This window comes from Bos indicus x Bos taurus, chromosome 22 (assembly GCF_003369695.1).
Source record: "Bos indicus x Bos taurus breed Angus x Brahman F1 hybrid chromosome 22, Bos_hybrid_MaternalHap_v2.0, whole genome shotgun sequence".
NCBI classification, from domain to species: Eukaryota; Metazoa; Chordata; class Mammalia; order Artiodactyla; family Bovidae; genus Bos; species Bos indicus x Bos taurus.
In genome coordinates, this window is record NC_040097.1 from 50,169,284 (window position 1) to 50,191,448 (window position 22,165).

At 46.9% G+C, this 22,165-nt stretch overlaps 1 protein-coding gene and 1 long non-coding RNA gene across 4 annotated transcripts in view; one reads left to right on the top strand and one right to left on the bottom strand.

Moving 5' to 3' along the window:
* The window catches only part of TRANK1 (tetratricopeptide repeat and ankyrin repeat containing 1), a 97,574-nt gene that overhangs the window by 21,650 nt on the left and 53,759 nt on the right, over positions 1-22,165 (bottom strand). For all 3 annotated transcript variants that reach the window (XM_027522628.1, XM_027522629.1, XM_027522627.1), the window contains 7 exons: positions 21,339-21,593; positions 19,505-19,681; positions 15,981-18,884; positions 9,913-10,112; positions 9,472-9,609; positions 3,636-3,782; positions 2,017-2,173 (listed from right to left, as the gene is read on the bottom strand). In XM_027522628.1, the coding sequence (XP_027378429.1) occupies positions 2,017-2,173; positions 3,636-3,782; positions 9,472-9,609; positions 9,913-10,112; positions 15,981-18,884; positions 19,505-19,681; positions 21,339-21,593 (3,978 nt within the window). The remainder of the gene's footprint in view (positions 1-2,016; positions 2,174-3,635; positions 3,783-9,471; positions 9,610-9,912; positions 10,113-15,980; positions 18,885-19,504; positions 19,682-21,338; positions 21,594-22,165) is intronic.
* Positions 12,500-22,165, top strand: part of LOC113880443 — a 37,753-nt gene continuing 28,087 nt past the window's right edge. The window contains exon 1 of the long non-coding RNA XR_003507747.1: positions 12,500-13,540. This is a non-coding gene — a long non-coding RNA (uncharacterized LOC113880443). The remainder of the gene's footprint in view (positions 13,541-22,165) is intronic.

Genomic DNA, 22,165 nt, shown 5'->3' on the forward strand with positions numbered 1-22,165 from the left:
CTTGTTGGTGGATACAGACGACTGCAACCACCTCATGTTGGTTCCGTCTATGAGCCTCAGCAGCTGGTGGTGACTGCACTGGCCCTCCCCTTTGGAGGACCTCCGAGCATCGTCAGCCAGGGATCGACACTCCCTGGGGCTTCCGAGCCACAGCTTCATGAAACACATGAAAGGCTGACTATCTGGCAAACGCCGGAGCCAAATCTGAGACTTCCAGGGCAATGGCTGTCAACTGAAGGAGCCAGGCAGACAGGTCCGCTTTGTCCAGAAGGTACACAAGCACATGCTAACCTTGCAGCCTGACCCTCCCTGGTGCCGTGCGCCGTGTGCAAAGCTGACTGTGCAGCATCCAGCTGTGACACCACGTGTACTGAGTGCCCAGGTGACACCTTATTCCCACAGCAAAGCCCTGCAGTAGCTCTGCATCTGGCCGGTGACCTCTGCCGGTGCACAGTGAAGAAGCCCCCCAACTGCAAGGTCACCACACTCATCCCCAGTTCCCCGCGTGGTGGAAACAGATGTCCTCAAAGACTTTACCCCGTGCAGCTCACAACTCACAATGAAGGCTGGATTTCTTGTATTCTTCATGCAGCCAAGAGATAAATAGCAATCCTTTTTCATTTTGAATTTTTTAAATTAAAAAATAAAAAATTGCTATCTTTGAAATAGATAACCAGTAAGGACCTGTTGTAAATCACAAGGAACTGTATTATTACACAATGACCTAAATGGAAAAAAGAAGTTGAAAAAGAACAGACACATGTGTAACAGAATCACTTTGCTGTACAGCTGAAACAAACATAACACGGTTTAACACCTCTACTCCAATATAAAATAAAAAGAATTTTAAAAATGGCCTATCTTGATGATCTCTTATAATGGGCACCAGATTGTGAGAATAAAAGTGAATATGAGCTGCCGGAAAGAATAAAAACCACCATGGTAGGCCAACCCACTCATTTTGCTTTTAGTAATAGTTGAGGAAGTGGAGGCCAAGGAGAGAAAGTGGGAGCTGAATTAATCCCTGTGGCTGTTCAGGTGGAGAGTTCTAACGAGAAGGCAGCTTACCCTCAAATCTTCGACTTTTCCCTTTACAGCACCACAGTCAGGTCCCAGAAACACAGTGTCTAACCCCAGTTCCCAACTGAGCCTTTGGCTGGAACGGGAAACAGTCTCCATAAAACTGGCTTACTGGTTTGTTGTGGAGCCTGGGACTTTCCTCCCATCTTTAGAGGAATTCACCCTGGCTTGGAGGAGCCAGCCTCCCCCCAAGAAAGAGAACAGTTTTCTTCTTCATGAGAGTTGATTATTTCTCTCCTAGTTATCCCATCAGGAGAACTTCATTCCATTTTTTAATTAGCTAGCTTTTGTAAATTATGAAAACAATACATGATAATGTTGGTCTAAAAAAAAAACCCGAACACTGCAAACAGCACAGAAGGGTATAATGGTGGAAAGTTAAAGAGGTCCATATCTAGTTAACAACCTCACCCCCACCAGTCCAACACCAGAGGAGCCACTCGGAACAGTTTCACCTTCAAGGACACTTAAGTCGTATCTAGTTTCTTACAATTACCAGTGGGGCTGTAATGAGCACTTTGGTGCATGTATTGTTATCTTGGAGCTTTTATATAAGAGTCTCTCTGGATGGATCCCTAGAAGTGGAGTTACTAGGTTTAAAAGTACATGCTTTCTTTATCTTAATAGATATTGCCAATCAGCTGCCCAAAAGCCCACAGAAATTTGTTTTCTTCCAATAAAGCCTATTTTCTCTAACCTTTGCCCATGACTCTCACCTTTAAAGGACAAATAAAAGTTCTTCCTGAAGGAGTCAACGCTCCCAATCTCATTACAACCCCACTCTCCCATGCACTTTAAAAATAAAGAGGAACACATTTCTCAGAAGAATATGGAAAAAAAGTGCTTTCCAAAAACTATAGCCTTTACACCTGGCCATAGAGCAGGTGAACAGTAACATGCTTTCTCGCCAACAACCAGAATATTTTGAGCGCTCACCTTTGTTTTCATCCGTTTTCACAACTTCAACAAATTTCCTCTTCATGAAATATTTGAACGCAGGAGCCCGCTTCTCTGGGTTTTCATCAAAGATCCAGAGGTTGACCCGAGCCCGGGTGATGGCCGTGTACAGCTGCTTCAGCTCCCCGTTGAGGAGCTAAAGACAAGACCGATGCAAAGACTTGAGTCTTCAGGCTACAGTACCAGGTGTCTCCCTTCAACGGGCTTACTCCCATTTTGGAGAAATATTCAAATAGTAAGTTTCACAAAGTACAGCTCAGACTTGAGCACATGTGGGGAACTCTCCGAGGCCACAGTACAGGGAAGCTCTAGCAAGGGGTACCCATAGTACACCCTTGCGCCTGCTGTGCTTGTCCATTTTGAAATAATTACAGACGCATAAGAAGTTACAAAGATACTATAGAGACGTCCCATGCATTTTTCACTCTGTTTACCCGAATGCTCACATCCCACCCAATGACTGTAACTTACTTTTTCAAATGTCTTTTCTTTATTTATTTGACTGTGCTGGGTGTTTGTTGTAGCACGTGGTGCCTTTAGTGGCAGCATGTGAGATCTAGTTCCTGACTAGGGATCAAACCCGGGCCCCCTGCGTTGGGAGCACAATCTTAGCCACTGGACCACCAGGGAAGCTCCTATCGGAACTTACCTTAAAAATCGGAGCAGTGAGAATTCCCTGGTAGTCCAGTGGTTAGGAGGCTTCTCTCGTGGTTCAGGGGTAAAGAACCTGCCTGCCAATGCAGGAGACTCGGATTTGATCACTTGGTCAGGAAGATCGCCTGGAGAAGGAAATGGCAACCTACTCCAGAATTCTTGCCTGGGAAATCCCATGGACAGAGAAGCCTGGCCGGCTACAGAGTTGGACACAACTGAGCGATGGAACAACTAGGGGTTAAGACTCTGAACTCTCAGTGCCAAGGGCCATGTGTTCAATCCCTCATTGGAGGACTAAGGTCCTGCTAAAACAACAGTGGCTTTGTGCCCACCCAGAGGCTTGTAAAGCTTGGCGGTGACTTAACAACATGTGCAGAGCCTTCCAGGTATTTACAGGAACAGCTGGATAACTGTTCTTCTGTTTGTTTTCTACTTTGTAGAAGACATAAAACTGAGCTAGTATCAATAGTTTCTCCCAAAGCTTTCACACTGGCTGGTTCGGTTTTCTGTCGTGTTGCCCTCACCCTTGACGCCTCTCGAGATCTCCGCAGAGCTTCTCATCTCTGGCCTCCTTCTGAGTGATGGAACTGGGATGCTCAGGGAAGCAGGGTCCCTTCACAACAAGGCTGGAAGACAGCAGTCTCCACTGACTACAGTCGTGGACTTCACTTCTGAGTTCCCCATTTCTGAACAGAGACGAGTTCCAAAGGTGAACAGAAGGTACTACCCTTCTGTGGTCCCTCCCATCAAGCCTGGCTGTCTGTTGAGAAGCAGGGCTCACCAGCACTGAGATGGCCTCCATTCCTATCCTGTCCTCCACGCCCTGGTGCTGACAGTCAGGAAGATTTGCAGCACAGACTCCACCTCTAACTCCATCTTCTCAGCCGAGCCCTGCTTACTGGCTCCCCATCAAACCAGTGTGTGGACCCCTGCCTGATACTCACCTTGTACATTTCTGGATTCATGGTGACAGCCCGGCCCTGGGAGGAGCTGCAATTGTCCAAGGGCACCTCAATCATCGGCTGGCTTTCCTCTCTGCACCCGGAGGATGAAGGAGTAAATGAAGAAATGATCTTCCATTCCTTGTAAGCCTGAACAACGAAGACAAATGCAAGACCAGCAGAAAACGTTTCCGTAGTATACACCCATCCTCCCTGGGCCTCACGGAGAACTCAGCCCCTTTGCCTGGCATAGGGGCCAGGCCTTCAGTACTATCTGGGAGGACAGGACTGTTGTATGGCCTCAGTTGGGGTCCGAGCCCAGGTAGCCCAGCCAGGGACCAGGGCAGTTACCGCAAAGACCCCAAGATGCTTGGCCCGGACAGCCAAGAAGCAAATACAAGTGCTCACTTCCAGGAGAAATGTTAGGGCCCGGAGCTTCCTATTGTTGAAAGTGTGCCCACACACAGAATGGAGAGAGGAAACCAGCGTCCTCACCTCTATTCACAATGTGTTTAAGAAATTCCACTTAGATTCAGTTTTTAAGACACATGTGTTGCTTAGCGTGGTACCCTCAGGGTCCATCCATATTGTCAAAAATGGCAAGCTATCAACTGCATAGTGACAAGTGGAAACTAATTTTTTTAAGGTTCATTTTATTTTTCATTTTTTGGCCATGCCCTCAAGGCATGTGGGCTCTTAGTTCCCTACCAGGAATGGAACCCACACCCCCTGCATTGGAGGCACAGAGTTTTAATCACTAGTTGTGCCCAGAAAGTCCCAGAAACTAAATTTTTGGTGGTCAGTATGCTGTACAGTATGTACTAATAGAAGTAGAAATACAACTTTGCATATAATCAACTTATAAGCCAATGCTACCTCAATAAAAAATGTCTAAAAATATAAACACAAACTAATTTGTGTTAAGCTCTGGGTTTCATATGACTAAGAATCACAAATAACAAAGATTAATCACAAATAACAAATTAATAAAAATTTAATTACTGCTGTTACATGTGAATAGTTACCAATGTTTAGATGAGTAACAGAACAAAAATGTATTAATTCATAAATTATTTTTATATCTATTCTATAAAATATATAGTCTTGCCTTTATGTCAGCAAAATTACCAGCTGTGTTATAACTGGGGTGGGGGGGATGGCTTCCCACGTGGCAATAGCGGTAAAGAACCCACCTGCCAGTGCAGGAGACATAAGGGATACAGGTTTGGTCCCTGGGTTGGGAAGATCTTCTGGAAGAGGGCACGGCAACCCACTCCAGTATTCTTGCCTGGAGAAGCTCATGAACCGAGGAGCCTGGCAGGCTGCAGTCCATAGGGTCGCAAAGAGTCAGACATGACTAAAGTGACCTAGCATGTGTTATAATGGACTTTTCACATAATTGTTTTTCAGTAAATGACCAGGATTAAGAGACGTAATTGCATCCAAAGTGTAAATAATTTGAAATATTTTCACTGAAAAATATGAATGATAGGAAATGTAGGAATAAAAAATTAAAATTATTTTCTTATGATTTAGAGAAAAAAAGACACATGCGACAAGATTCCCTAACCAAGTGATTCAATCAAGGATGGAACAAAGGAATTCCCTGGCAGTCCAGTGGTTAGGACGCCGTGCTTCCACTGCAGGGGGCCCAGGTTCGATCACTGATTGGTGAACTAAGATCCCACATGCCAAGCGGTGGGACCCAAAAAAAAAGGATGAAGCAAAATTCAGGAGCCATGGGGTACACTGTGCAAGGTGGACTCTGAAATCAGACTGAACAACTTATATCCCAATTTGTCCATTTATTATGTGACCCTGAAAAAAATGGCTCTTCTAGGTTTCATTTCCCTGTTCTGTAAAATGGGGATGAGAGAACTACCCACCTTTGTTGGAAAAATAAAAGGAGATAATCAATGTCAAGTGTCTATACAGTGGGTGATAAAGAGTCACATTTTAGCCAAATCAAAGCACAAAACCAAGGTGACTTGTAGACTAGAGTTTGCAAATATTTTTGGCTTTGTGGGCTATATGGCTTCTCTTGCAACTGTTCAACTCTGCTGTGCTGTGCTTAGTCCCTCAGTCGTGTTGACTCTTTGTGACACCATGGACTGTAGCCCGCCAGGCTCCTCTATCCAAGGGGATTCTCCAGGCAAGAATACTTGAGTGGGTTGCCGTGCCCTCCTCCAGGGGATCTTCCCAACTCAGGGATTGAACTCAGGTCTCCCACATTGCAGGCAGATTCTTTACCATCTGAGCCACCAGGGAAGCCCAAGAATACTAGAGTGGGTAGCCTATCCCTTTTCCAGGGGATCTTCCCAACCCAGGAATTGAACCTTGGTCTCCTACACTGCAGGTGGATTCTTTACCAGCTGAGCTTCCAGGGAAGCCCCAAAGGAGCCCTATTCAATAGTAAATGAATAGGCATGATGTAACACAATAAAATGCTATCCTTGACACTAAAATTGAATTTAACACAATTTTCACATGCCACAGAATATTATTTTCATTTTTTTCTTAACCATTTAAAAATGTAAAAATCTTTTTTAGCTCACTGAGCTGGGTTTGGCCCCCCACGCCGTGGTTTGCAGACCCTCGGGAGGCAAACCTGACTGGGTTACTCGCAGTATTTACAGCCAGGAATCCCCATGCAATTTCAGATTTCCTGCTTTACTGTGTCTGTAGGGAGTCGGTACTCAACTCTCCTATCCTTCAGTTTTTTTATAAAATGGTGATACCTGCCACCTATGCATCTTTTCAAGGATGATGGAGGTAGAGGCGTACAGTGCATCACCTCCTTTCAGTTCCTCTGTAATGAACTCTATAAATACTAAGTTAAATGCTTTAAACACTATTACATAAGAGTGGTTATGCTACTCACCAACTAGGGAATTAATCACCACGTTCTAAGAGATGCGAATCATGTAATCATTTAAGTAAATGGAAGCTGAAAAAAATTCTTCAAGACACATCTGTGAAATCTTTTCATCTTTGTAAAGCTGTTTACCCAACCTGTTTGCCAGAGGAAGCAGGCCAAGACCCACGTGCTGACATCTGAGGGGGTCTGGCGGCCGGCAGAGGTGCAGGCTGGCTGAACTTGGAAAGGCCAGAGGAGCACCTGTATTTCAAAACTGCTCGAAGGAGGTGCAGAAGCTGTTCATACAGCACACGACTAAGCTGCTGCCATGAATAAAACACATCTCACTCTCAAGACAGAGCCTCCGAGGAAGGAGTACGTGTATGGATGGCAAGAATGCAGGCTAGCAGCAATTTTGGTAATAACAAGAAGCATTTAGAAATCTTCCAGCTTCTTCTCTGGGGATTAATAATTGTGAAGGAAGAAGGCTTAGAATCTGCCAGCAAGGCTTCCTTTGCGGGGCTTTTTCTCTAGGTTGGTTTAGCAACCCTTCAAAGTTGTGGTTTTGAAAGTCCCTCCTGTCTTCGTTACACATGAGTTGGGGGGAAGGGGGTCCCCACTGGGGCAGAGTGTCAATGCCAAGCACCCCTCAAAGTCCCCACAGGAGGAGAATTCGGGGGTGGCTGGGAGGATGACTGCCCCTCCCCCAAGTGAGGCAGCAATCTTACAAGAGAAGGCCTTGACCTAACCATTCCTCGGTTCCTTTCTCATCTCAGAAGACAGCCCTAATGTCCACGTGGTTGAACAGGTAACAGTGAATTCTCTGAAGAGAAGAATCACAAGCAAGGGCAACAAGAAGCCCCCTACACACACACACACACACACATACACACACACACATACACACACACACACATACACACACACACACACACACACACACACTCACACACACAGGGTGTCTGCCAGACACACACTTCAGGGATGGAGAGGGGAGTTCTCCCCTGTATCAAACAACAAATACCCTTTAGCAGCCTTCTTTCTTTGAAAGAAACCCCACGTGAGCAGCCAGACCATGGACATGTGGGGACTTACGTGACTTCTGTCTTTCCTCCCTTTTGCCTGAAGCATCTCCTCTCGTTTGCTGACCGGCACCTTTTGGTCTCGTGGTTGTAAATAATAAACTAAAGGTGACCTCTGTGCTGGGAGTGCATGATTCCATTCTCTGGTATTTGGGAAGCCACATACCAGAAATCTTTCTAGAATTCTCATTCCATTGTGGGATGAAGTGGTGTTACCATAGGACTTAATTTGTAATTGTTTCAATTTCATGCAACTCACTGAGCCACTGATGGGAGTTTGGGGTTAAGGTATCCAGGATTTTGTCATTCCAGGATCAAGGTGAGAGACACAGAGTGGACCACAAGTTATGAGCCATAAGTCCGGATCTCGTGGAGCTTCTTACCAGCACAAGCATACAACTGGCACTTAATAAAGGACAGGAACAACAAAGTCTTACCCCTTCCTCTTTTAGAAGAGCCTCGGTCCAACCATGACCAATGGATGTATTATGAGAGAAAAAAGTTAGTCCTCAGAGATTAAAAGTGGTTCTAGGGTTAATGAGAGTGCATCTGATTTAATTAGCAAAAGTCAATAGAAAAGGAATGCACTTGAGCTACCGTAATGATATGTTCATTGTGGAAGATTCTGGAAGCTGATTTGCTTTGCATGCGGGGCATTAAAAGGAAAGGAGTACAATGGAAATATCATGAGATTTGGAACTCAAAGCATCTGAGTTCATCTCCGAGCTCTGCCACCTATATTAGGAATTCAGGCAACTTAACTTCCATGACCCTTGGTCTTACATGTAGAATGAAGGTCATAGAAATACACACACCCTCAGAGGGTTGGTGGAGGATAAAGTGAGATGATGTATTCAAAAAGCACTTTATAAACCGTAAAGCATCCATAGCAATATTAGTCATAATTATCATCAAGGCAAATGTGACATTTAAAAAAAAAGACAAGGAACAAAACCCAAAGGACCCCCTTTAAAGGGTTGTTTCTGGGGCAGATTTTAAGGAGTCGAAGCTAACAGTGCTCTTGATTTGAGTATGAAAACAGCCTCGGAAAGCACGCGCCATGTGCGATGGGAAATCTGCCACGGGGACCAGGGTGCAGCCAGCTAAGTCCCCACAGGAGACCCAGCAGCATGGTCAGCAGCCAGCCTGAGCTCCCACCAGAGACGGTGGTGAAGAGCATGCAGTGGCTGCAAAAGTGAGAACCACTGAGTTGGTGGCTCTATCCATAATGTACTGAGCTCGGGAAGAAAAACCATCACAAGGACTCAGGAGCCAAGTCAAAACAATGGGCCGGCACAGAGGTTACTGGGGGTCAGTCCACGGACTCTTGCACTGCCATCGTGGGCAAGGGCAGCAAGCAGTGGTGGCAAAGCCATGCCAGAAGGGCGCTCAGGCAGGGCGGCTGTTCTCGTCCCCTGCATCACCTGATCCCGTGGCAGGAACCAAAGCTCCTATGTCTTCCCGGAGTCGTCTCTCTACGAATGACCTTGCCCAGTTCTGTCCTCAGAGAGTGGACACTGCTAACCTTGCCTTCATTTGTCAGGCTCTCCTTAGACCGTGCTCCAACTTGAGCATCCTTGGCAGTCAAGGATAACAGCAGCTAGTGAAACACAGAAGCTGGTACTTGGGTGCCAGGCATTCAGAAAAGATGAATCCAAGAGAGCAGGGAAGGGCAGGGCACGGGGAGAGCCAGCCCAGGACACACTACGAACCAATCCACAGCCACTGTCAAAACACACATCCAAACACAGAAAACCTCACACCACGTGGATGATGCTCCAAAACAGAAATGGTCACCTGCGACAAACTCTTCTATGCAGCTCCAAATGCTTTTTCCTGGAGTGGAAGTGGAGTTCAGACATACACAGGCTGTGCGAAAAAAGAATTCAGTATGGCATACCTCAGAGTCAGTAAAAAAGTTGTAAAGGAGGACATCATCGAATTCTAAGCCTTTGGCTTCGTAAACTGTTAACACAAGTGCTAATCCCAGCTCTTCTGGAATTTTCTCCTTTGCCATTTCATTAGCTACAAGAATTACCTTGGGGGAGAAAAAAAAAAGGATTGGAGAGAAAAAACTTCAAATTGTACAAACAGAAATCTAATGAAGCTGAGTCTATTTTTCTGGGAGGCAGGTAATGTCTCCAAAGAGGAGTGGCTGGCGTGGACTAGGTCAGCCAGGCTGGTGGGAATATTAATAATAGTCACTCACTCATCTTTGAAGCCTCCTCATCCTAGGACAGGAACTACTGAATTCTACCTTGTGGAAGAACTCAGCTTCTCAAACCGTTTTTCAATTGCAAACTGCCCTTTGTTTTAAAACATACAATCTCATGAAACTCACCTGGTGAGCTCCAAATTCAATGGGCTGGGTTTTTCTTTTGTTGCCTCGAAGCAATATTGCCAGGTCACTCACACTACAGGACTCCAGGACAATTGGCCGGGGACCATCGAAAAGGCCAGAATCCCTTGGAAGGCGGTCGAAAGACTCAGGGAAATAGAACTGAAGTAAATCTACCACTCCAGATGCCAGATTGAGGATTCCTGGGATAAGACAAGAAAAAAAAAAAGTCAGATGTTACACAATACACCAACATGGCTGGACTTTTGGGTTTTTTTTTAATTTAATTTTTTTTGGTCACACTGAGCAGGTTGTGGGATCTCAGTTCCCCAGCCAGGGGTTGAACCCGGGCCCTTGGCAGTTAAAGCCCAGAATCCTAACCAGTAGCCACCAAGGAACTCCTGGTGGAGTATTCTGTTTTCTTATTTTAGTTGCTTTCTTCCCCCGAGAAGCAGTATTGGTCCTGAGAGTACATCTAATTGTGGACAGTTTTCAGGTCCAGTTAGATTTTATCACTTTGGCTCTGGGCTGTATTACTCTGGGTACAGCAGACAAAGGCAGGGATGCGTTTACTGTCCTAAGAAGGTTTTGTAGAATCTCATTCCTGGACTACGTTCATGTTAGAGAAAATGACCTCATGAAGAAGAATCAAGGCAGAAATGTAATCTAAACACTTAGAGCTGTTAGAATGCTAACACAAAGGGCTAATATAGTGCAAAAAAACCCAAGAATTATCATGTCCTCTGTCATTGGCACTTAGAGCACTGGAGACAAGGTTACATGCTAAGAGCTGGATTTTTTCTTTTTTTTTAACTGTACTGGGTCTTCATTGCTGTGCATGGGCTTCCTCCTGTTGCAGGGGTGGGGGCTACTCTCTAGTTGTCACGGGTGGGCTTCTCTTGTTACGGAGCACATGCTCTAAGCGAGCGAGCTTCAGTGGCTGTGGTGCATGAGCTTAGTTGGCCCACGGCATGTGGAATCTTCCCAGACTAGGGATCAAACGCGCGTCTCCTACGTTGGCAGACAGATTCTTAACCACTGTACCCCCAGGGAAGTCCTAAGAGCTGGATGTTAGCTGGGACAGCAACCTTGGCTTGCATCTCCCTTTTCCACTACGTTTATACCCAGGGGAGAGAACACTATACTAAGAAAAATTGTCAGTGCTAGATAAAGGATTTTCCAAAGAGCTTTCTCCCTGGGTCCCATTTCTAAGTGCTGAAGTAACAATGACAGTGAGGCTTACTATACAACAGGGTCCTTCATAACAATTATCCTGTTTAATCCTCACAGCAGCCTGGTAAGACAGACCAGACTACCCTACTTTTACAACCAGGGACTCGGAGGTCCGAGAGCTTCAAGAGTCATGAGCTGGACTGAATACAGATCATCCCAGGTCTCCTACTGATCTTAGGGGCTGTGCGCTCTTTGCCCGACACCAGATAGAATTCTGTGAAGTGGGCATAGGTGTCCCCATTACTATTACCAAACAGTGAAGGTAAATTCTACTATTCAATGCTACTATTATTAAAAGTATGCAATATAAAGAAATCAAGAACACAAGTGGAAACTGTTGAATCTAAGCACATCAGCTGCCATGGTGGTTCAGAGATGTACATTAACGAGAGGATCAGAAAAAGGCATGGAAGTGTTCATTGCAGTGAAAAACTGGAATCCACTTAAATGCCTTTCTAGGGAACTAGATGAACATTTTTTTAGATGAAACTATTTTATATGAACATAATCAAAGAATGGGCTTCCCACATGGCTCAGTGGTAAAGAATCCACCTGCCAAAAAAAAAAAAAGAATCCACCTGCCAAAGCAGGAGATGCAGGAGACAGAGGTTTAAACCCTGGGCTGGGAAGATCCCCTGGAAAAGGAAATGGCAAACCACTCCAGTATTCTTGCCGGGATAATCTCATGGACAGAGCAACCTGGTGGCCTACAGTCCATGGGGTCACAAAAGAGTCAGACACAACCTAGCAACTAAACAAAAAAATCAAAGAATAGACAACGGTTCAACCATAAAAAGCAGTGAGGTACTGAAACATGCTACAATATGGAAGAACCTTGAAAACACTGTGCTAAATGAAAAATATCAGACACAAAAGGTCACATATTATGTGATTCCATTAATATGAAATGTCCAGAATAGGCAAACCTACAGACACACAAAGTAGACTGGTAGTTCACAGGGGTGGTGGGGGCCAGGGGTCGGGGAGGGGGATGAGGAGTATCTGCTAGTGTTCATGGGGTTTTTTAATCACCCTTTTGGGGGTGATTAAAATGTCCTGGAATTAGTGGTAATAATTGCACAACCTTATGAATATATTAAAAGATGACTAAATTGCACATTTTAAACAGGTGAATGTTATGCTATGTAAACAAGGACCTCAATTTTAAAAAAGAATAAAAGATGGGGAGAAATATTCACTAAACATATATTCACTACCTAATCAATAAATGTATATGATATATACATATATGCATATGGAAAAAAGATCAGAAGGAAATGAAATAAAACATGAGTAGTGAGCAGCTTTACAGGCGGCTTAAAATTTTTTTTAATACTTTATGTGTTTTCTAAAGTCTCTCAACTCTAATACATATTATTGGGGCTTTTTCTGGTTCTATACACAGAAACATTTACACACAGTCTTCCCTCCATCCTGAGAGGAGGTGGAAGATGGGGCATAAGCAGTGATCATCTGGGTGGGTTGCTGAGTATATTAAAAAAAAAACAAACATTGTTCACAGGAACAGTTCCCTCTGTGGAAAAACTTTAGCCAAAGAAAAAGTTTAATCAGAGAAGTGAGAAAATGTGGAAGCAAAAAAAAGCAATCCAACAAGACTAAATAATCAACGTTTAGTCATTAAGCAAAGTCAAGGACCTTTAGTTCCTCCTCAAGGATCAGAGATATTCTGAACCATATCCTCTGAGCAGTCTAAGAGATAATGAAACCCCCATCAGCTGGAAGACGTTAACTACACGATGAAAAGACTATAGCCATGACAAGCTGCCACAATTCTGAGAACTGGCCTCAAGCAATATGGGAACAAACTGACCCTGGAGCTGAAGAATGACTGTACTTAAAACAATCAGAATGACACTTATCAGACCACCACACAACCAATTTCAAGATAATGGTGAGAGCTGACTATACTGTTTTTGCACGTGCACCCTTCCCCCGTCTATAAAAGCTCTTGTCCACTGATAGGGCAGTGGAGGCAGGGAAGTCGACCTTTGAACCATTTGCCTGTCTCAGAAATAAAGCAAACTTTCCTTTCCACCAACCCTGCTTCTTTACTAGCTTTTGAGCAGAGAGCATCTGGACCCCTTGCTATAAGGTCTAGGCACACAACAGGAGGCCGCACTCTCGCAATATCTGGCTCTCATGGTTTCTGGAGTGCAGCCGCTGCCATGACACCGTGCACGGAAGGCTTTGAGGAACCTGCTGCTCGTGGCTTGCTGGCCCTGAGAAGGGGGCTTGGGGAGACATCCTAGCAGCTGCTGAAACCATTTGTTTTGAGGATCCTCCCTGTTTCTCCCCTGCTTGGCACTGGCTGCCAACATACTTCCCCTTGGAGGAGTGGAAACGTGAATCTGGACAAGATGAGGCGCTCCAAGACCCAGTAAGTCCCTTGGTGTGCACCCGGCTAACTCCTCTTTTGAGCATGAAGCGCTATTTAGGCATTTTGTCAGTTGGTTCTGATGTCTGTCTGCCACTGGGGACTGTTTGGAAGCAAGAGTGTCATTTGGGCATTTTTGCCACTTGGTTCTGACCTATGTCTAATATTGAGGACCCTTTGTGAGCAGTGAGTGTCATTTGGTTCTGATATGTGTCAACCACTGAGGACCATTCATGTTGGGGAGGTGTTTGTTTGGGACTCCATATGGGTCATCTTCTCAGTGGATCTGTGACCGTTCTGTCTTCTGATGTGTGAGTGTATATATATATATATACACACTCACACATATTTATATTCCATTTGTGTGATTGGTATTCTTGCTGCCTTTTGTAAAATTGGAAATTCAGGTTCAATTCATTAAGAAAAATTTAGCTATGAACCTCTAAGAAAAAAAAAGAAAGATAATTTTTTTTTTTTTAAACACTGTGGGGCCAATGGCATTCTTCACACTCCAGAGAAAATTGGTTAAGATGAAACCCTTTTGAAAATCTAAAACTGGTTCTTTTTGCAATATTCAGTTAGAGAAAGGTGGCTTCATAAAATGCTGTTTTCAGAATTCTGACCCCAAGAGAATAAAAATATACCTAGAAGAAAGCTTGAAGTTAACTCTTATCAAGTCCTTGAAATAAGAGCTCATTCCCTGCGATTTCAGCCTTGGATTAATTAGTAGAACTTCAAAAGATATTTGGGTTCATTAAACACTTATCCTGTGCCACAGTAAAGAGAAAATGTGCTGTGAGAAAAATGTATGTTTTTAGAGATTATGGAATATGTTAAGTTTGCAAATCAGAAAATGCTGATATAATAGTTCATTTACTTGTTTCTTGGTTTTACTATCATCTTTTAAAAGTTAAAAACTCTAATATGTAAAAATGATAAGGGAAGCATTTCAGGATGTAAAGCAAGTAGGAGATGTGTTGTCAATAAGGTATAAAAAATGAAAATACTTTTGCTGAAGGATAAAAGAAGAATAATTTTGTCTGGAACGTGGAAAACAAGATGTGGAACAGTCATAAACTAGGTACTAACAGCACTGAGAAATGCATGAACTGCAGCTCCATGGTATTAACATGCAGAAATCCCAAAAACATTGTTATAAGCAAAAAAAACAAAGTTGTAAAAAGGTATGTCTGACATGAGTCCATTAAACAAAATGTTCAAACATGTAAAATAATACTCTATGTTGTCCATGGTCAGATGGAGAACATAGATGGTGAGTTGGTGAGGAATCTAAAAACCACATAGGAAGTATTCTCTGTGCCTCAGTTACCTCCTTTGTAAAATGGAAAACATGCCTTCTTTATAAGGTTGTTGTGAGGATTAACAACAGATACCCATGGGAGTTCCCCTGGTGGTCTAGTGGTTAGGATTCTGGACTTACATCACCACGGCCCAGGCTCAATCCCTTGTCAGAGAACTGAGATTCCACAAGCCACATAGAACAGCAAAAGAAAAAAAAAAAAAACAGATACTCTATGCAAACTGCTTGGCATCATGCCTGGCACAGTGAAGAGGAACATGTGAAGCACAAATTAAAATCACCTGAGTTAGCATTATCTCCCACTACCTCCTACCACCCTACTTTTCTTGCTTCTTCTGAAAGAAAAGCTACTTTCAGGATTAATGACTTGTAATTCGTGTATCATTTTACAGTACAGAAGCGTGTGCTTCCAAAGTGCTTTAACAAAGTTCTCAAGCAGTTGTTTACATGTTCCCCTGAAATGTTTCCACATCATGGCCAACGCTTTAAACTGTTATTACTTAGAGGTTTATTTCCATTCAACCACAGCTTAAATCATCAACCTAAGAATGAGTAGTGTTATTTACTTAATTTATGGTTACTAAAGGGAGAAAGCAGGGAAAATAAATTAGGAGATTGGGATTAACATATACACACTACTATACATAAAATAGATAACCAACAAGGACATACTGTATAGGCACAGGGAACTCTGCTCAATATCTTGTAATAATCTGTAAGGGAAAAGAATCTGAAAAATTTTATATAACTGAATCACTTTGCTAGATACCTGAAACTAACATCTATATCATTAAAAAAAAAGAAAAAAGGGGGGATTCCCTGGCGGTCCAGTGGTTAGGACTCCCTGCTCTCAGGGTGGAGGGCTCAGTTCAATTCCTGGTCTGGGAACTAAGATCCCACAAGCCACATGCCACACCACCCCATAAAAGAGACAGAAAAAAAAATGAGCAGTGGCAAAAATCCTAAGATCTCTTGTTCATGAGGGTAGTTACTAACAAATGCCAAAATACTGTACTTGGCTCAGCTACAAGAGCCCAACAAAACTAAGTCACAGCTTTAAAACCAGCCCAAGGTCAGTGCCAAGCACCTCCCCCATAAGGCAAGCCCAAGGCCTGGACATACCGGAGTGGGACCTGTAGTTCTGGTACAGCTGGTGGATCTTCTTGGGCTTGCGCACTGCGCACTGCTTGTCCACAGCGTTCCTGCTGGCGTAGTGGAACAGGGAGCGCAGATCGCTGAAGCGGAAGGCCACGCCCTTCATGATGCTCTGGGCCGTGTCCCCCGTGAGGAACATGGCGTTGGGGTCGTTGATGCATTTCATCAGCAGCGCCAGCTCGGCTTGGGTGAAGTCCTGGATCTCATCACCATAGAGCTCGTGGATGGACCACGGGAGCACCTTGAGCTTCGACAGCCTCCGGGACAGGTTGTACAGAACATCCTCATCGTCAAAGTACCCTTTGTGAGACCTAATCTGCTGATACAGGCAGAACAGCCCATAGATCTCGCTCCGGTCTTCCTTGAAATTGGGGCACCGCTTCCGCCCTAATTGCTTGTATGCTTCTTCCGTGAGTCTCCCCCCGGGGCAGCTGAGGGCCTCAAAAGACCCCTTCAGAAAAGATTTTATTTCTTTCCAGATCAGGGCAGGGTTGTAGGAGGTTTTCCCTTTGATCATTTTGGGCCATATCTCATTGACAAACACCTCAAATGTCACATACACCCGGGGGTCGCTGTCGCTCGGGCGCGTTTCCACAGTTTTTTCCTCCTCGCTGTAGTCCCCATCAGCCTCAGCCTCCTCCTCCTCCTCCTGCCAGTTGGTGATGGTCAACTCTTCCTGAGTGGACCATCCTACGATGGATCTTTTCAAGCTGCCATCTTCGTTTCTCAGAAAAAACGGTTTGGGCAGAGAAGCATCGAGCAGGAGGAGCAGCTGCTTGGAGGTGACAAACAGAGGGAAGTTCTCATCCCTGAGGTCCTGGAGCTTGTGAACATTGGGTTCCAGCGGTTTGTAGTGACTGGTGGCCTTGGTAGACTTGGAAAGCTCCACGAAATTCCTCTGCACCTCCTGGCACAGGACGTGGTTCTTGGTCACGAAGATCTGATGTAAGTGCTCCAACTGGGGGGGCTCTTGTGGGGCGGGTTCTTCCTCCCCTTGGCCGGGCCCTCCTGGCTCCCCACCGGCTCCCTCTGCACAAGCTTCACTCTCCTGCTCCTCCTCTAGGCAGCCCACTGTTCCCACCTCCACGGATCCTTCCTCCTCCTCCTCCTCCCCTTCTTCCTCCTCCTCCTCTTCTTCTTCCCCACCCTGACCCTCCTTTCTGGGTTCCAGTTCCAACCTTCGCTTCAGCCAGATCTGCTTTGCCAGCAGCGGGCTCCCCGCCTGCTGGGCTTTCTCCCAGTAGCCGTGGAATTTCTTCCACAGCCTGTACAGGCAGCAGGTGGTCTTGCCTGTGCCGCTGCGCCCAATGAGGATAATGGGTTCCAGCGGCCTGGGGTTGAGGCCGATCACCGCGTACTCGAGCTCGCCCACCCGGAACGGGTACTCCACCGTGGCCGTGGTGTCATTGAGGATGTTGGAGGCCATGTTGGTGCTGAAGCTGTGGAACTTCATGATGTTATATTCTGTCTCCACCGCGCTGGCTGGGGGGAAGTACTCGGGCTCGGCGCGGGCCCCGCCCTTCTCGGCCTCCGTGTCCTCCACGTAGCAGCGGGGGATCCACTTTTGGATTTTCATGTTGGCGGACACTGGGCCCTTGTTGATGCCCTTAAGCTTCTTGCGCAGGATGCAGGACAAGCCCCGGTTGTAGGCGCTGCAGATGGCCTGGATGGAGTAGGACAGTTTGTTGTGATCTAAGACGATGTCCCAGATCCGTATGATTTCCGTGTAGACCCGCCCGGACTTCTCGGTGGGGTGCATGCTGCGCTCTGCGGCTATGATCTTCTCGGGGTTCTCGCTGCACCGCGGGGAGAAGTCAATCGCCAGCTCCCACAGCATCCGGGCCGCCTTGTCCAGCTTGGCCTCGAAGAGCTGGATGCTTCCTTTCAGGTTCCTCAGCCGCTTCCGCAGGCCCGGGGTCCACTCACCATTGCCCAGCTTCTGGATGGCCAGGATGATTTTCTTCTTCATGACCTTGGACATGACCTTGCTGGACAGCTTCTTCAGCATTTCTGAAGTGCACTCGATCTCCCACGTCATGTTCTCAAAGTCCAGGAGGCAGATGTCCATCTCTGACACGCTCCAGTCATCCTGGTCGTCGCTGCCCTCTGTCCCCCTGCTACCCTCAGGAAGGAGCTGTGCGGCCGAGAGGCCTGCCTGCACATGTCCCTCTGCAGCCTCCAGGGCCCCGGGGTTGTTCCCGCTGCAGTCAGAGCCCCCCGCCCCCGGGGCACCCTGCAGCTCTTCTTTCTCTCCTTCGGTGCCAGCTCCTGTCTCCAGAGTCTCGGGGCCCTGAGGACAGTCTTCTGGGAGGGATGAATTCAATTCCAGCTGCTGAATCAAAGCCGTGATGTCCTGCACGAGGCAGTCTCTCTGGGAGCAGGGCCTGGCAGCCTCAGGCTCCAGCCTCGGGGCCTGGGCATCAGGGAGGGTCTCCCAGCTGTCAGGGACCCTGGCTTCTTTGGGTGGGGCTCGCACAGCACCCGGCAGCAGCTTGGAGGATCCCTTGACCTGAGCAGTGTGAGCAGGGGCCGCCGGGCGTGGGGGCTTCCCAGGGTGGGCGGCGGCGTCCTGCCGGCCCCGGCGCCTGGTCTCCATCAGGGCTTTGTTCCAGGCCAAGAGCAGTGGGTCGTTCTTCTTCACGCGGTACCGCGCGTCTTTGCCTTCCTTGTTCTTCAGGTTGAGGTTGATGTCAAACTTCGCCAGCAGACCTACCAGCTTTCCCGTGCGTTTGAGCATGCCTTTCTGGAAAAGGATATGCATCAATGTGTTCCCGCTGCCGTCCTGCATGTTGGGGTTGAGGTAGGAAAACTCCTCTGGCTTGGACCAGAACAGATCCAGCAGGTGGCTGAGGAAGTTAAAACCGATGTCAGCTGAAAGACACAAAAACCCTGTGAGCACTAGACAGCTATTCTGGGGAGCAGAGATGCCAGCCGGGGAAGGGCCTTAGAACACAGAGCTTCCCCAAGCATTTCATAACCCAGTGGTTCTCAACTGGGGGCAATTTGCTCCCCAATGGACATGTGGCTATGTCTGGAGACACTTTTGATTGTCACAGTTTAGGAGGTGCTTCTGGCATCTAGTGGGTGGACATCTCACAAATGCACGGCACAGCCCCAAAACAATGAATTATCCTGCCCAACTGTCGGTAGTGCCAAGGCAGAAAAACCCAGAAATCATCTTAATATTCCAATAAGATCTTTTATGTCAGGACCCTTGAAATTATGTAAATAAATGAAAAGTATGTGCAGCTATGGATGGCCGACTTTGGAACATAAGAATTTTCTTCATCAGCCCACTCTGACCACTCACAGTGATGGTCACTCCTTCCCATTGAGCTATGGGTGAGGGGCCAAGAGATAGGGGCTTGGCCAAGAAATAGGCCTTTTCCAGACCGCTGGCTTTCCCAGTAGGAAAGACCAAAGACCACAGCATCCTTTCTAATACCCAGTTTCGTCCTCAAGAAAAAGACTGCTGACAGAATGAAGCCTACCTTTGATATCTAGAAAGATGTGGAGCGCAGCATGCAAGGGAGTGTCACCTTCCGTGAGAGAAATATTTCGGGGGTCTGCACCCTTGGTCAAGAGGACGAAGGCCATGTCGAAGTCCTCATGCTTCATGCACACAGCAAGCGGCGTCTCCTGGCTGCTCTGGAGACCCTCCAGCAAGGCTGGGGGAGGCAGAGAGGATACAGTGAGCCACGTCCCAGGGGTGGGACCATTTCTGCCCTTTAGCCTAAAGCAAGAAAGGGTGCTGACCCCACTTCCAAGGCCCTCCTGCCACCGCCCTTTCTGGGAGGCAAGGGCTTCCCAGTGCCCTGGGGGGAAAGCTTGCCCCCTCCACGTGTCCTGTCCCTGGGCCTCGTCTCCTTTCCCATCTCTCCAGCTCCCTCTCCCACACTGCAGCAGGACCATCACCAGCACTGCCCAGGAGTAGGGACGGTGTGAGCGACTGAACTCCCGGTGTCTGTCCAACCCTCTCCATGACACACACTCAGTGGCCAGGACGTGAGCAAGCTTCCCACTTCCTCTGCTTCTATGAAGCTTTTCCCCGAGAATGCCCGTTGGCCCTCATTGATCATATTCCCTGACATGTCCCCACGTGCAGACCACTTTCTTTTTAGCTCAGTCTACGTTTCCCCTCTGCACTGCAGGCTCCCCAACCTCCACCCTCTTTGGACCTGCAGCCTTCTTGCACTGCTGCTTGCTGGCAGCCATGAATTCACTCTGCATCCTTGGGCCCTGGCACCTGACCCCAGGGAGGCCTTCGATAAGAGTTTGCTTCATCAGGAACAAAACAGGAATTCCACAACTGCCACGGTTTTTGGTCAAAGATAGTAAGAGTCCATGTCAGGAATGGGTTTGAAGACATTAATATGCAACCTTCCATCTATCTCCTGAGACCCGTGGGTAAGGCCAACACTGGAAAGCTTTGTAAGGCTGGGAGCTGGGACCAGTGTGGCATCACTCCCTCTGAAGGTGATTTCCCTTAACCTGCAAGGCGGGTGGAGAACCATGCAGCCAAGGCACTCTGCCCAGATCCTGCATCCATGAACACACTGAATATTCAAAACAGCCCTGAGAAAGAGGGACTACTGTCACTCCCGTTTTACAAATGAGGAGATGGAGGCCAGTTCGTAGTGGCCTTAGGAAGGGGTTTTGGAGGGGTGGGGGTGTAGGGAGAGGAGGCTGGTGTTTCCAGATTAGCTTTAAATAAAACCGGATCCAGCAAGCCGTCTGCATGCTCCAGACACACACCCAGCCAAGTGTGACTGTGCTGATGAAAGCGGCAGATGTTCCCACCCACCCATTATCTGGCCGTTTCTTTAAAAACAAGCATCACAGATCCCAATCATGGATGGGAAAAGAACACCGCAGAGTTTGACTAGGACCCACACAGCGTATCAAGTGCAAGGACTGGTCCAGCCGAAGGTCAGGAGGAAACGACTACTGTGGCTGCACCAGGGCTGACGCCCCTCCACAATCCTGACGTTTCTCACACAAAACACAAAGGGAAGGGAAGAATTCACAAAAGTGCCTTCACCTGATCACTGCTTCCAGTGAGAAGATATGGAGGAGAAAGAGAATGAGGCGGAAGGAGAATCCAAGGGACTTCCCTGCTGGTCCAGGAGTTAAGACTCCATGCGCCCAATGCAAGGGCTGTGGGTTTGATCCCTGGTCAGGGAATGTCCCACGGCAAGGCCAAAAAATAAATACACTTTTTCAAAATTACAAAGGAGTCTCTGAAATCAAGTGAAAGCGCCGTAACCTGCGGCACCTGGACTCCCCGGGCTTGACCCCGATGCTGACTCAGCATCTGGGACTCACCTCCATGGTCTATCAGGCAGTCCAGGAGCAGGGTCCTCCTCTGGTCCCAGGCCTTGAGGTGGGGGAGGATGGCACAGAGGTCGAGGGTCGAGAGGTCGCAGTCTTTGATGAGACAGTCCCCGAGCGGCGGCTGCCCGCTCACCTTTCGGGTCAGCAGCAAAAGCACTTCGGGCCATTTCTGTTTTTCCAGTAAAAACTTGAGGAAGGTGTTGGCACAGTCACGGTCAATGTCATAGACCAGATCAGGAGGGATTTCTTTCAAAAACAAGAACACATCACACTCCAAAAATAGGTTCCTGTGATTTCTGTCCCCAGCCACAACCCTAAACAGAGGGACATCACTGCCCCAAGTTACAGGAGACCATAAACAGTACTTAGTTATTTCGGCCATGCTACTCAATCACAGGTGAGCCTCAGTGACAGCACTCGCCAGTGAGCTTGAGAAGGTTGGAAATACCTAAGGAATATACAGTCTTAGCCAACAGAAAAGAGAAACATCTGTGGTATTTTAAAAAGGATAGGGACTTCCCTGGTGGTCTGGTGGTTGAGAGTCCATCTGCCAATGCAGGAGACATGGGTTCGATCCCTGGTTCAGGAAGACCCACATGTTGCCATGGGGCAACTAAGCCCATCTGCTACAACTACTGAGCCCTCGCACCAAGAATTGTGTTCCACAAGAGAAGCCTCCACAAGAAAAAGGCTGTGCACCCCAACTAGAGAGTAGCCCCTGCTTACCCCACCTAGAGAAAGCCTGAGTTCAGCAAAGAAAATTCAGCACAAACAAATAAATGTTTAATTGTTTAAACACTCATTTAAATAATTTTAAA